This window comes from Zingiber officinale, chromosome 1B, assembly GCF_018446385.1.
Source record: "Zingiber officinale cultivar Zhangliang chromosome 1B, Zo_v1.1, whole genome shotgun sequence".
Lineage (NCBI taxonomy): Eukaryota > Viridiplantae > Streptophyta > Magnoliopsida > Zingiberales > Zingiberaceae > Zingiber > Zingiber officinale.
In genome coordinates this window covers 26,390,482-26,406,052 of record NC_055986.1, presented here as the reverse complement: position 1 = coordinate 26,406,052, position 15,571 = coordinate 26,390,482, and the positions used below count along the sequence as shown (strand labels likewise).

The following is a 15,571-nucleotide window of genomic DNA, read 5'->3' as shown; positions in this document are numbered from 1 at the left end:
GATATGGGAACAACCACCACCGACTAGACAAAGCCTTTTAAGGAAAGTTAATATTTAATTTCCTTAAATAACTTTAAGTCAACCGAAAAGAACAATCAAATCATAAGGAAAAGAAAAAATAAAAGAACAAAACATCGAAAACAAATTCGAAATACTAGAATCGTATGCCTCTTGTATTTGGTATTATTTCTAAAAATAACTAGTATGATGCGGAAAGGAAAAATACTAGTTATACCTTTTAAAAAGACCTCTTGATCTTCTACCGTATTCCTCTTCTAACCTCGGACGTTGTGTGGGCAACGATCTTCCAAGATGAGGACCACCTAGCACCTTCTTCTTCTTCCTTCAAGTTTCGGCCAAGCACCAAAATCCAAGGATGAAGAACTTTTTCCACCAACTAAGCTCCAAGGGATGCAAGCTTTCTCTCCTTCTTCTTCTTCTTCTCCAAGTAGTATCCGGCCACCACAAAGACTCCAAGCAAAGAAGAGTTTCGGCCACCACAAAGAGGAAGAGAGGGAAAGAGGATGGCCGGCCACAACATCAAGGAAAAGAGAGAGAGAATAATAGAGGTTGTCTCATGAAGGCACCCCAACCCCCTCTTTTATATGCCTTAGCTTTGGAAAATAAGGAAATTTAATTACAATAAAATTTCCTTAACTTTCTTTGATAACAATTAATTAAGAAAAATTAAATAAAATTTCCTAATCAATTATATATGGCCGACCACCTCATGGAGAGCAAACAAGATAATTTTTAATCAACAATTAAAAATTCCTTATTTGTCTTCGGAAATTTTAAAAAATAAAATTTCCCTTTAAAATCCCTTCATGGTTGATAAAAAAAAAATTCTATAATTTTAATTTTTCAACATGTGAATAATTTACAAAGAAGAAAAATAAAATATCTTAACAATCTACAAATAAGGAAAGAGATCTAATCTCTTTCTTTAATCTTTTGTAAATCCTTTTAAGAGATATTTTAATTTTTAATCTCTCCAATAAATTATATCTTTCACATAAGAAAATTTTAAAATTAAAATCCTTTTTAATTTAATGGGGGTCGGCCACCTAAGCTTGGGTTCAAGCTAGGGCCGGCCACCCATGAGCCAAGGCTTGGTCGGCCCTAGCTTGATCCACAAGCTAGCTTGGTCGGCCCCTATATCATGGGTATGAAGGTGGGTATAGGTGGGTATAGTACTCTATAAATAAGAGGCTACAATAGGGACCGAGAGGAGGAATTGGTTTTGGTCTCCCGATAAAATTAAGTATCCCGTGTTCGCCCCGAACACACAACTTTAATTTTATCAATAATAATCCATTCCACTAGAGAACTATTATTGAACTACCGCATCAATCCCAAATTACATTTTTGGGCTCCTTCTTATTATGAGTGTGTTAGTCTCCCTGTGTTTAAGATGTCGAATGTCCACTAATTAAGTGAGTTACTGACAACTCATTTAATTAATATCTTAGTCCAAGAATAGTACCACTCAACCTTATCATCATGTCGGACTAAGTCCACCTGCAGGGTTTAACATGACAATCTTTATGAGCTCATCTTGGGGACATTATCAACCTAGATTACTAGGACACAGTTTCCTTCTATAATCAACAACACACACTATAAGTGATATCATTTCCCAACTTATCGGACTTATTGATTTATCGAACTAAATCTCACCCATTGATAAATTAAAGAAATAAATATCAAATATATGTACTTGTTATTATATTAGGATTAAGAGCACATACTTCCATAATAACTGAGGTCTTTGTTCCTTTGTAAAGTCAGTATAAAAGAAACGACCTCAAATGGTCCTACTCAATACACTCTAAGTGTACTAGTGTAATTATATAGTCAAGATAAACTAATTCCTAATTACACTACGACCTTTCAATGGTTTGTTCCTTTCCATTTTGGTCGTGAGCTACTGTTTATAATTTATAAGGTACTGATAACATCATCTTCTGTATGTGGCACCACATAATATGTTATCTACAATATAAATTAATTGAACAACTACAACTAAATGTAGACAATTTGACCAAATGTGATTCTTTATTCAAAATAAATGTTTACAAAAGCTTAGGCTTTCAGTATACACTCTAACATTTATGCCTTAGCAAATCCAAGAGAAATTCTTATTGAAAAGAGATCCACATGGAAATGTACAGGTGATGCTAACTATTTAATGATCATGCCATGTAGGTTCCTATGCTATTGGTATTTTTAAAATGGCAAGCTAGCCATTTTGTGTATGGCTTATTTATGTTCTTATACATGTTACCAAAATTGAAATTAGAAAATGCTTATCTCCATGGTTGAAATTGAGTTGCAGAAAAGAAAATTGGAGGATAAATATGCTAGAAACTTTAAAGGACAACCCCACTTTTTTGGGTAAGAATAACCATATTACTTCAATTGGTTTTGTAGCTTTCCAGTATCTTTATATTGTTTTCTCCTGTTGATTGACCACTTCAGGTGAGGCTTGATTTTATGCTAAGATTTTTTAGGCATCATTGTAGAATCGCCATTTACATCAAGAAATATATTAGATTCTATATAGAGTTTAAGATTTTTTTTTTTTAATTTTAATTTCATTACGGAGTAGCGTCAGCTTCCTTTTGGTTATAATCCCTCATTCACACATTTTAAAGTTCTTAATTTTATTTTGTGCCAAATTTACTTAGGTGTTTTGGTTTTCCTTTATACTTTATTATTTCAATTAGGAGTTCTACATTTGTAGATATTGTTGGTGAAACCTTAGGTCAAGGTTGACCTAGTTGACCCGACTCGAGTTGACCTGACTCGAGGTATATTTTGATGTTTGACAAGAATAGAGAAGTTGTATTTTGATGTTTGACAAGAATAGGAACTTGGGAGTATGGGTGCAACCTTTGGTCAAGGTTGACCTGGTTGACCCGACTTGAGTTGACCTGATTCGGGAAAAGTCCAAGTATGGAGACTTGGCACGGGAAAAGACCAAGCAGGGAGCTTGGCACGGGGAAAGCCCAAGTATGGAGACTTGGCACGGAAAAGTCCAAGCAGGGAGCTTGGCACGGGAAAAGACCAAGCAGGGAGCTTGGCACGGGGAAAAGTCCAAGTATGGAAGCTTGGCATGGGAAGTCAGAGAGGGCTCGGTAGCTCGTTCTCTGAACTGGATGGAGTCGGAGAGGGCTCGGTAGCTCGTTCTCCGGACTAGGTCAGAGAGGGCTCGGGAGCTCGTTCTCTGGACCGGACGAAGTCGGAGAGGGCTCGGTAGCTCGTTCTCCGGACTAGGTCAGAGAGGGCTTGGGAGCTCATTCTCTGGACTGGACGAAGTCGGAGAGGGCTCGGTAGCTCGTTCTCCGGACTAGGTCAGAGAGGGCTCGGTAGCTCGTTCTCTGGACCGGATGAGGAAGTCGGAGAGGGCTCGGTAGCTCATTCTCCGGACTAGATCAGAGAGGGCTCGGTAGCTCGTTCTCTAGACCGGGAAGGCTTTAGGTTTAAGGCTGGGAAATTGGATCGGTCTGCAGACCGATCCAGTGATACTATGGGTTATCTGATCGGTCTGGTGACCGATCAGTAACCAAACAGTGGCTCACTGTAAGGTATCTGATCGGTCACCAGACCGATCAGGAAACGATCAGGAAGCGATGTTATCTGAGGAAGCGAGGGGATTCAGAGAAGGGGGGATCGGTCTGTGGACCGATCCACCTGTATCCTGATCGGTCCACAGACCAATCAGGGATACAGGACCGATGCCTGATCGGTCTGTGGACCTATCAGGGTCCTCCTGGACCGATCAGGATGGAGCCTGATCGGTCCAGGCTTAGCCGTTGTGACTCAACGGCTAGATTTCTGGACTCTTCTTTGTCTTCTTCACAGGTGCAGGATATAAGGTCGCTACAGTAGAAGAAGGAAAGATAACGCTTGCTAACTACGGTTCTTGCTCCTGCGATCTGAGCTTTGTTGAGCTCTCCACTGCTGAAGCTTCGTGTGAGCTTCCATCGGCTGGTTTTCTAGCTGTTGTTGTTGGATCCGTGAAGTTGCTGCTTCATCAACGGACTCCAGTAAACAACGAGAAGACAAGCAAACTTGGTACGGTGTTTTTACATTCATATTGTCCATTGTTTCTTGCTCTATTCTTTGTACTCCATTATTGCTGTTGCAAAAGGAATTGTGGTGAGGTTTCTCCACCCAGAAGGAGTTCTTATTAGCCGGTTTTCCGGGGTCTCATCCACCGACGGATTGATAGGATTCGTCCACCTTACAGACAAGCCGAGGAGTAGGAGTATCATCTCCGAACCTCGTTATATCGTCGCGTTTGAGGTTTGATCTTCTCCATTTTCGTTTCTACTCTTTATTTCCGCTGCGCTAACCTAAATTGTAGGAAGAAACGATAATTTGAGGTCGGCTATTCACAACCCCCCTCTCTAGCCGCTATCCGAAGGTCCTAACAAGTGGTATCAGAGCGAGGTTGCTCTTCGTCGGATTAACACCCGGGCGAGCACAAGCTAGAGAATGGATCTACTTGGAGAAGACATCACGATTCCACCCTTCTACGATCGCGACGACTTCGCGTATTGGAAGGTAAGAATGAAGTATTTTCTTATGACTAACCTAGTGAATTGGAATTGTGTACGAGTAGGTTTTACTCCTCCGGTGGATAAAAAGGGAGAACCTCTCGAGAAGAAGAAGTGGACGAAGGAACAAATCCACCAATCCACAATCAACGATGAGGTAACGAAAATCCTTGAATTTTCATTACCTAATGATATCTTGTGTAAGATAGGTGGATACAACGATGCCAAGGAGTTGTGGAACAACTTGGCTAAGTTCCATGAGGAGAGCTCCAATTCAAGTCATGAAGAGGAGTCAAGTGAGCCAAGTAGCTCACATCATGGAGGTATGGAATTAGAAGTTGAGGGCTACTCAACATCTAAGGAAGAAGAGGAGGAGAGTTCTTCATCAAGATTGGTGCAAGAAGAAGCCTCTACCTCCGGAAGGGATGAAGAAGAGAGTTTATGTTCATCCTCAACCCTAGGTAACTCAAGCAACTTAATTTCAAGTAAATTACATATAATTTGCTTTGAGTGTAGGGAATATGGGCATTACAAGAGTAAATGTCCAAAGAGGATTAGGAAGACTCCACCAGCACCAAAAGTCAAGGAAGCCGGAGTCCCGATACGCAAGGGCAAGGAGCACGTGGTGTGCTTCCAATGCAAGCAAAGGGGACATTATAGGAGCCAATGTCCGAGGGGGAGGCAACCTCACAAGGACAAGAGACCAAGCACATCTATGGGGGGAGCTAAGGCAAACCCTAAGGTATCTTTTAAGGCACATTATTGCAATTCTAATAAGAAACATGCTAGTAGCTTTATTGCAATTGCCAATGATGATAAGCATGATAACCATAGAAACCGATACATGTGCTTAGGTGCCAAACATGTTAGTCTAGGTAAGGATGATACTAGAAATGCCAACCCTAGAATTAACTCATCTAAGGTTAAGGAAAACCTAGATAGGAATCCCAAAACAACAAGACATATGCCTAGGAATACCTCAAAGAAAAATGACAAATTAAAACTTGAGGTATTAGAGAAGGAAAATCAAGTCTTGAGGTCAAGACTTGACACCTTAGAAAAGACTCTTAAGAATTTGGAGAAGTCAACTCTAGGGTCTAAGGGTCAAAAGCAAAAGCCCAAGGACATGAGAGGTTTGAGTCACAAACCTAAGTCTCAAGTGGTCAAGCCCACTTATCATAATGTTCCATTCGATTATGGAACAAGACCTAGGGCTAGGAAGACCATCACCAAGGTCACAAGGGGAGTCACCCCTAGAGTTGATCTTGATGAATCCCAAATGACCAAGGCTTTAAAGCCTAGGAGGGTCATTAGGAGGGTTGCTAGGGAAGTCATCCCTAGTGAATATTTAGTGAACCCAATGAGCTCAAATAGGTTTTGGGTTCCTAGGAGAGTGATTTCATCACGCTAGATGGTTTAGGGTGTGCCCATCTTATTTGGATAGGTAGTTAACCTAATCATGGCAAAAGGTGGCATTTTAGGAAGTTTCAAGGTATAACCAAGCCTTGAAAATGAAATTAAAAATTATTCCTAAGGTGATTAGGATGTGTCAACCACATTTGAGGAGTTTTCTAGGATCAATCTAATTGGCACATAGTGATCTAAAAATCTTTAGTATATGATTTTAGGTCTATTACACTTAGGAATATAGAATTTGTGGCAAAATGATCAAAATTATCAAAAATGGCAACTAATGCTAGAATTAGGTATTTTCTATACCTTTATATGTTATTTTCCATATATTGTTTGCCATATGCCATGTCATGACATCATATTTATTTTATTATCATTTGAAATGTCATGATAATGCTTAGGTTAGTTATATGTCATGCCTTATTTAAGTTTCATACTTTATGGCATGACATCATGACATTGGCACATGTTTTCACTTATGATATTATTTTATGACATGTCATCATCTCTTGCATTTATGATCAATTAAATTGATTTAAAGATAAAAACTCAATTTGATATGGAAATCAAATTGTTGTCTAGAAAATACATGAGAACTTAGCTTAAGATGACCTAAACTCATATCTCACATCAAAATTGACTTGGATGTGTTTGATACACCTTAGATGTGTGTGAGATATTAGGATTATGAGTTAGGATCAATGTGCATAGCTCTTGTACCTAGATGAGCCTAATTCTAAATTGAGGATCATAGGGAAAGCTTGTGTACAAGTCATGTACATTTAGCCCTAAGATTGTGGTCCTAAATTGAAAAGTTTAAAATCATTTCAAAATTGATTTGAAAACATTGATGAAGCTTTTCTAGTGATAGCATTCATCATTGAGCAAGTTGATACAAAGATGGATTAACTTAACGAGCTATTTCTAACTTTTTGTATCAAGATTTGAAAATGGAAGTTATTTTCATAAAAAACTATTTTTTCATGATAATATATGTTATGAGGAATGTATCCTCAAAATTTTACAATTTTTGGAATTTTCTGTGAATTTTTAGGGGTTTCTGAATTTCGGGAGAAAAATCAGAAATTCCTATCAGAGCTTTGTGGACCGATCAGAGGGGATGCTGATCGGTCTAGGGAGGTCTGGATCGATCACTGGACTGATCCAGGGAAGTGTGGATCGATCTGGTGACCGATCCAATAAAGGGATGAGCGTGCCAAAATGCTGATTTTCGACTGATTGTCTGAAATTTCAGCTGGAAGTTGGTATTTTAGATTTCTAAAGGATTGAAACTCTCTAAGACATTGTTGGTGCAATGGTCAAGGGGGAGTTGACCTTTAGGGGGAGTTTTACCTATTGGTCAAGCAGGAGTTGACTTTTAGGGGGAGTTTTTACTCGTCAAGATGAGTGATATAGGATGGTCACTAAGTTGATTGTTGTCTTTAGTATCAAGGGGGAAATTAAGGGTTTCAATGAAAGGTATGGGACTTTCATTAGGAAGAAACTCTTAACCTTGATTCACTCTTTTTGATGTGTGTCAAAAAGGGGGAGAAATGTCTAGAGAATGTTCAAGGAAGAACATTGGAGTTTGGGGAGAATGTTCAAGGAAGAACATTGATTGGAGAACTATTGGAAAACCTAAGTTAGGTTATCGGGTTAACCTAACTTGATTATGGTTTTTGTCAAACATCAAAAAGGGGAAGATTGTTGGTGCAACCTTAGGTCAAGGTTGACCTGGTTGACCCGACTCGAGTTGACCTGACTCGAGGTATATTTTGATGTTTGACAAGAATAGAGAAGTTGTATTTTGATGTTTGACAAGAATAGGAACTTGCGAGTGTGGGTGCAACCTTTGGTCAAGGTTGACCTGGTTGACCCGACTTGAGTTGACCTGATTCGGGAAAATTCCAAGTATGGAGACTTGGCACGGGAAAAGTCCAAGTATGGAGACTTGGCACCGGAAAAGTCCAAGTATGGAGACTTGGCACGGGAAAAGACCAAGCAGGGAGCTTGGCACGGGGAAAGCCCAAGTATGGAGACTTGGCACGGAAAAGTCCAAGTATGGAGAATTGGCACGGAAAAGTCCAAGCAGGGAGCTTGGCACGGGAAAAGACCAAGCAGGGAGCTTGGCACGGGGAAAAGTCCAAGTATGGAAGCTTGGCATGGGAAGTCAGAGAGGGCTCGGTAGCTCGTTCTCTGAACTGGATGGAGTCGGAGAGGGCTCGGTAGCTCGTTCTCCGGACTAGGTCAAAGAGGGCTCGGGAGCTCGTTCTCTGGACCGGACGAAGTCAGAGAGGGCTCGGTAGCTCGTTCTCCGGACTAGGTCAGAGAGGGCTCGGTAGCTCGTTCTCTGGACCGGATGAGGAAGTCGGAGAGGGCTCGGTAGCTCATTCTCCGGACTAGATCAGAGAGGGCTCGGTAGCTCGTTCTCTAGACCGGGAAGGCTTTAGGTTTAAGGCTGGGAAATTGGATCGGTCTACAGACCGATCCAGTGATACTATGGGTTATTGATCGGTCTGGTGACCGATCAGTAACTAAACAGTGGCTCACTGTAAGGTATCTGATCGGTCACCAGACCGATCAGGAAATGATCAGGAAGCGATGTTATCTAAGGAAGCGAGGGGATTCAGAGAAGGGGGGATCGGTCTGTGGACCGATCCACCTGTATCCTGATCGGTCCACAGACCAATCAGGGATACAGGACCGATGCCTGATCGGTCTGTGGACCTATCAGGGTCCTCCTGGACCGATCAAGATGGAGCCTGATCGGTCCAGGCTTAGCCGTTGTGACTCAACGGCTAGATTTCTGGACTCTTCTTTGTCTTCTTCACAGGTGCAGGATATAAGGCCGCTACAGTAGAAGAAAGAAAGATAACGCTTGCTAACTACGGTTCTTGCTCCTGCGATCTGAGCTTTGTTGAGCTCTCCACTGCTGAAGTTTCGTGTGAGCTTCCATCGGCTGGTTTTCTTGCTGCTGTTGTTGGATCCGTGAAGTTGTTGCTTCATCAACGGACTCCAGTAAACAACGAGAAGACAAGCAAACTTGGTAGGGTGTTTTTACATTCATATTGTCCATTGTTTCTTGCTCTATTCTTTGTACTCCATTATTACTGTTGCAAAAGGAATTGTGGTGAGGTTTCTCCACCCAGAAGGAGTTCTTATTAGCCGGTTTTCCGGGGTCTCATCCACCGACGGATTGATAGGATTCGTCCACCTTACGGACAAGCCGAGGAGTAGGAGTATCATCTCCGAACCTCGTTATATCGTCGCGTTTGAGGTTTGATCTTCTCTATTTTCGTTTCTACTCTTTATTTCCGCTACACTAACCTAAATTATAGGAAGAAACGATAATTTGAGGTCGGCTATTCACACCCCCCCTCTCTAGCCGCTATCCGAAGGTCCTAACAGATATGAAGGAAGATGTGGCTTGCCAGTAAATTTTGATGCCAACTATTGCTATGCATTGGGTTATGCTGCAAGAGCTCTGCTATATTCTGGAAAGACAAGGTTCATTTCCTCAATTTGTTATCTTCATCACTTACTGTTAAGAAGAATTGATATTGCACTGCTACTAATTGCTTCATTTTATGCATCAAATTTGTTTGTATAATTATCGCTGCATTTGCTCGTGCATGCCACATCAATTTATGTGTCATATGTATCAGTTTATGATTTGTATTAGTCATGCATGCCATGATTCTTAAACTACTGTTTAATTTGATAAACAATTTATGAGAAATCATTAGTAAAAGTCATTTTTGTAATTCTAGTTCAATAAGAAAAAATGGTGAATCAATGGTTTCACATTTTTTAACTCATTATACATTCCTTCAAACAATATGTACTCCATAAGTTCGCATTGATGCTTAAGATTATGTTGGACTTACTCCTTGTTACTCTCTGATTGGTTGAGGTGTGATGTGCATTTTTATTATTAATAATTGTTATTTATGGATACAAATATTTGATTTACATTGCATTTCTTTTGATATTTTTGAATCACAGCTAGTTGACTATAATAATCATCTAGTTCCTTGTTCTAGGACATTTTCTAGTTGAGCTTGTTAGATTATGGATGCCTCATATTCTTGTCATCTCTAGTTGTTGCTTCAGTTGTCTTTGTTTTTAGATACACCATTGATGCAAAAAGTCATCCTTGGGTAAGATAACTACTTGAAATAGATCTATATCATAACTATATTGTGTTAAGAACTAAACTCTCTTTAATTTGCAAAGTAAGAAATTTACTGAGTGTACTCGCTATAATGGAGTTAACCTGAAGGATTGCATCTAACCTTAAGGGTGTGACTGGCAAGTACTTTGATAATTGCAATGAGGAGGATACGAGTAACCACGCCAAGTATGAAGAACTAGCAAGAAGCTTTGGGATTTAAGCGAGAAGATGGTTAAAGCTAATGAGCAAATAACATTCAAGACAAGAGGATAAGTAGCATCTATCAAGATCCTTTAAGTTCATGTAATAAAATGTAATCGAGAGGAGTAGTTTTGAGTGTCTTCTAATTAAAATTTCTTTATGTGTGAGTAATTATATTTGTTATAGAAGTGTAAGAATGATAATTTGTATACTTATATTGGTTGTTTATTTAATAATATGTTGTTGATTGAAGTAGATTTGATTTTCATTGATATTCTATTTGTCTATGGTATTAAAAGAGAACAATTTAAAATTATTACAGAACTATTGTCTGTCGCATTTTAAGGACAATGGTTTTTAAATATTACAAAACTGTTGTTGTTGGTATTAAAAGACAACGGTTTAAAAATCATTGTCGTTGAGGGGGGTCTTTAACAACACCATCAGTTACAACGGTTTTGGAAGGACAAAAATAATAAATAAAATCCTTTGTCTTTTACCTTTTTTGTTGTAGTGGTGACTCGCTAGTGAGATGGCACGTAAGTTAACCATGATCATTGAGAAAAGAAAGGATCACCCTTACCAAGAGTATCTGCAAATAAAGACGTCAGGAAGGGACCGAACGTTTGCACTCCGACGCTCAAGTCAGAAGTAATAATAGGAAGAGGAATTGAAGAAATAGAATTAGAGATTAAAAGCTACATTCTTCATACTCAACATATCATTTTATACCTTTTTTTATGACCCTACATCTCCCCCTATGATGTGGGAAATAGTGGATGGCCTTGTGAAAGGGCGGAAATGATAGTCAAGATGACATGACATTCAAAAGTCAAGAGGAGGTGGTGGTCAGAGTTAAGGACTATGCATCTAGATAGTCCATTCCTCTAATCCTGGTCGGCTTTATGTAGGTTGAACCTCTAGGGCTTTGTCCTTTCACTTCTCATGGACAAGACTCTTAATCTAATCCCAGTGGGCTTTATGCTGGTCAGACCTTCAGGACTCAATTCACTCACTTCTCATGGGTAAGACTCTCTATCTAATCTCGACTGGTTTTATGTCAGTCGGACCTCCAAAGCTCAGTTCCCTTACTTCTCCTGAGCACCGTCTCAGCCTTACTCCCAGTTGACCTCTTAGTTAGTTAGACCCCTAAGGGGACAACACTGTCAATGAATCACAATAACTTGTTAGAGGATAACCGCAATCCATCAAAAAATATTTTGATACTCTGTCACATACAAACCATGAAACCTTTACCCAATGAAGTCTATTGTACATCTTCTTTCACCCAACACCCCCCTGACACTGGTCATTCTTTGATACATTATGATTGCAGAGGTTACAAAAGGCAGTATAAAAAGGAAGATCCTCTCCATTGGCCAGGTACACGCTAAACAGTAGTTTTACTTACGCGCACATATTTACTGTTCTTCATCTTTTTTCGCTCGCCTCTCTTCCAACTTAAGATTCGAAGGCCCTATGCTAGGGATCTCTTTCCTAGTTCTCGCTCTAACGCTCCCGGGTGCTTGGTTGGTGGTGTTTATAAGGTCGTGGGGTACTATAAGCGATCCTCTCCCCCGGGCCCCCGATTCCTCTCTTCGTCAATGTTCTTGCCATCATCATCAGTATCTCCATCCGACTCAACTTTTGGTTGGGACCACCTTATTTATTTATATTAATTACAGTCACCTTTATTTTATTTTAGCTTCCTCACTTTCAAGGAAATCAGTATTAACTATCAAAAGATATCTTTACTTTGACTTCTTTACATTTAATGGAGCCATTATTAATTAAAAATAAAATATTCTTTATTTTTCCTTTTCTTTTTATTAAATATATTTGTCTTTTTTCCTTCTCTTATTTTATTAGTTCATCATTGTTTTGCCTTCAACATGTATAATAGTTAACTTCAATATCTAATTCCTCAAGTCCCCTCCTATTAATGTTGCTTTGCATGTAACCCCTCATTCGGGGGCGGTAGAGTACTGACAGAACCCCTTATCCCCGGTCAATAGTGTACCTATATTTTTACTATCGTCCAAACAAATCTTATCGGCCGAGTATTTATACAACTAGCTTGGATAATCAATCTTATCAGCCGACTACCTAGATTGTCCCTTGAATAGCCAGTCCGAATGATATTCATGCCGATTGACTAAATAATTAGTCCGTTGAGTTCATTTTTAACTTTGCCGTCTACGGTTAAATATTTTGATTTGGGAAGGACACCTGGAGACGTCACCTTTTCCCCGTATCAATGGCGTTTGGTGGACATCGATCATTTATTAATCTTCTCAGTTTTGTGCTTCGGCGCGTAGACAGTAAGGTTGTGTTTGGTAGGACGTAATCTGTCTTGTAATCAAGATTACATTACATTACAAATTTGATTACATTACAAGTTAAATTACATTACACTCAATCAAACATAGTCTAAACGTCCGTTGAACAGTGGCCAGCGTCCGTTAATGGAGTGACCAAGGCGTTTTTGTAAAAAAATAAAAAATAAAAAGAAATTCAGTTGCCCTGATCATTCTTTCCCCTCGATTCGCCGGATAAAATTGATGTACAGTTTAAACATAGTCAAAGTCGACCTTCAAAATATTCATTCAACCAATCCTGCGTTGAAATCGCTAGAGTATTTTCTTATTGACATCCAAGGATTTTCACAACCCAGATGAGGAAGCAGCTTACATACACGATATGGCAATGCGCGTTTAGGTTCGACTGAGTCAAGTGATTTGAATTGTCCTTAGCTTTTATTTTACTCGAATACAAATAAACAGAAATTTCCAAGCAAATTAAGGCAGGCCTCTTTGAATATTTGATTACACTTCCCTCGAATTTTCCTTCGCCTAAATTGCGATCCGTCCATACTTGAGTAGTTGAGTTTCATTTCCCCCTTTAATCTTTCCCATGCATTCATCTGCTATAAAAATAGCCTGCACAACGCCTTTCTCCGATGAACAAATTGACAACCGAGTAATTAGCCATGGAGAAGAAGCTCGTCTACTTTTTTCAAGAGTCAACCTCGCTCCCTTTCATCCACAAGCTGCTCGTCTTTATCTTGATCGCCGTCAAGAAGTTCTTTGGATTGTCTTCTTCATGCTCCTCCATTTTTCATGAGGAAGAGCACCACCACCACCACCATCAGCAGGAGGAGGCTAAAGAGAGCAATGCAGCAACACTTGAACGAGGAGACTTGGGGTTCATTTTATGGAGAATGGGATTGGCTCAAAGCCCAGATGAAGTTGAGATGAACGAGGAGGCTGTGTCACTGCCTGATTTGTTCGCAGAGGAGGAGCCGAGCTTGCAGGAGTTGAGACAGGCCTTCTCGGTTTTCGACGAGAACGACGACGGCTTCATCGACGACCTGGAGCTGCGGAGGGTTCTCCAGGCGCTTGGAGTCGGAGAGGGGCTGGAAGTTGCTACGTGCAGGAGGATGATCCAGGTTCATGATCGAAATGGAGACGGGAGGATCGATTTTGTGGAGTTTGTAAGGCTCATGGAGTTGGTCTTTTGATGTGAGAAAAAGGAAAAAACGAATTTTTTTAAATAAAACACAATAATCATTTCCCCTCCCAGATAAATCGTTTTCTCCAATATGATAATTAACCAAAGCCTTTTTCATTGAAATTCGGTGTGAACGCCGAATTTGTTGCATTCGATTTGCCGGTGCCGATCAGATCTCTTGGTTGCCTTCGCCATTAAGCAACCTGCCACCGGCAGAGAAACAATTCAGAAGACGACGTAATCAAACGGCTGGCGTGAAAGTACCGGAGCATACTTAATTGCGTTACACGCAATTGAAGGGCTCAGAATGATTCGGAGGTTACGAGGTGGAGACGGAAACGCAATGGCGTACTCACCGTCTGGACCAGGTGGATCGCGACGGAAGCAGACAATTGTACGCCTCCAGATGCAGCGGATGAACAGATCGAACGGTTCAAATTCGCGTTCAAAATTGAACAGTACAGTTTGACCCTTCGATTACGATCTAACGGTCGTTGATTTATCTTTCCTATTTTTCGTCACCTCATTCTCGTCCGGCTACGGCGACGGCGGCGGAGGGCGTTTGATCCTTATGCTTCTGGATTCCTCGTTATTTACAGTGGCTTCCAGGATTTACGAGGTGGTGGTGTTGGCGGTGGTGGTGGTGGTAATTGCACGGCCATGGCGCCACATTGTGGCCGTGATTTTGATGGTGGTGGTGGTGGTGGTGATAATGGTCGTGGCGATGGGCATCCCCTAGATAGCCGGCGTACCGACCCACGAACTTGGCGGGCCGGGGGATCTGGACGTACCGATCGGATGTAACCGGGGTGCTCCGATCATCACCTGATGTGGCTGCCGGAGGAGGGGATGAAGGCTTGGACGCCAGGGGAAATAAGAACGCCCGTATCTTCTGGCGGCCGGCGAGATCGTACAGCTCCACGAGGTTGAAGAGGTCCTCGTCGGATTTGATGGACACGAGGGCGTCTAGATCCTCAGTCGGCAGCTGGCACCGGACGCCCACCGCGGTCCACCCGCAGAAATCTCGCATCTTCTCCTGCAGCTCTGCGATAATTCCCACCAATTTCCGAATCATTTCCTTCCCCGATCAAGGTATTCGGAGATCATTGAGAGCGAGGGGGTAAACACGTACCTGAGAAAGCGGCCGAGCGGTCGACGGCGAAGATGCGGGTGTCGCCGCCGAAGTAGCGGAGCTTGCCGTCAGTGTATCGGGGCAGGATCCTACCACCGTAGCTGCAGACGAATTTGAGTCTGGAGACCGAGGAAGCGGAGGAGGCGGCTGAGGGTTTGGAGGCGGCGGAAGGGCCGACGCCTTCAACGAAGGAACCAAAGAAGGCGCAGGAGGAGGTGGAGGAGGAGGTGGAGGCTCCCACCATGGCTGCCAATCCTGGTATCTTCTTTTCGCTTAGGGATTGATGTGGTTGCAGATGCAGGGGGTGAGGTTGAAACCGGAAAACTGCAACTCTTGCCTCAATGCTCCTCGCTCTGGTAGACTGGCAGGCTGTTTCGTTCACTTTAATAGGAAAAATAAAGGCAAAACAACTAGTTTAAGAGGAAAAAAAGGAACGGAAAAAAAACGACGTAATACGCCAGCCCAGGTAACCGTTTGTTCCCCGTTCTCGTATTTATTTCGAGAATAAGATTCGCACATGTATTAAATTTCGGAAAATAATTTTAAAAAATTAAGTGTTATTGAAGAAAAAAAAAT

At 41.2% G+C, this 15,571-nt stretch overlaps 2 protein-coding genes across 3 annotated transcripts; one reads left to right on the top strand and one right to left on the bottom strand.

Moving 5' to 3' along the window:
- The first annotated feature begins 13,342 nt into the window (after positions 1 to 13,342).
- LOC122034589 (probable calcium-binding protein CML46) lies at positions 13,343 to 13,873 on the top strand. Its single transcript, XM_042593938.1, has one exon. It carries the CDS (start codon positions 13,343 to 13,345, stop codon positions 13,871 to 13,873), a length of 531 nt encoding a protein of 176 aa, XP_042449872.1.
- A 52-nt stretch (positions 13,874 to 13,925) lies between these two features.
- LOC122048599 lies at positions 13,926 to 15,426 on the bottom strand. Of its 2 annotated transcripts, XR_006130736.1 has the most exons (3): positions 14,996 to 15,426; positions 14,220 to 14,907; positions 13,926 to 14,066 (listed from the first exon to the last, which is right to left on the bottom strand). XR_006130736.1 is itself a non-coding variant. In XM_042610175.1 (2 exons), the coding sequence occupies exons 1-2, from the start codon at positions 15,237 to 15,239 to the stop codon at positions 14,453 to 14,455; spliced, it is 699 nt and encodes a 232-aa protein (XP_042466109.1). In that variant the 5' UTR covers positions 15,240 to 15,426; the 3' UTR covers positions 13,959 to 14,452. The 2 variants fall into 2 exon arrangements, 1 of the variants encoding a protein (XP_042466109.1); XM_042610175.1 differs by having other exon boundaries at positions 13,959 to 14,907.
- Between the last annotated feature and the right edge of the window lie 145 nt (positions 15,427 to 15,571).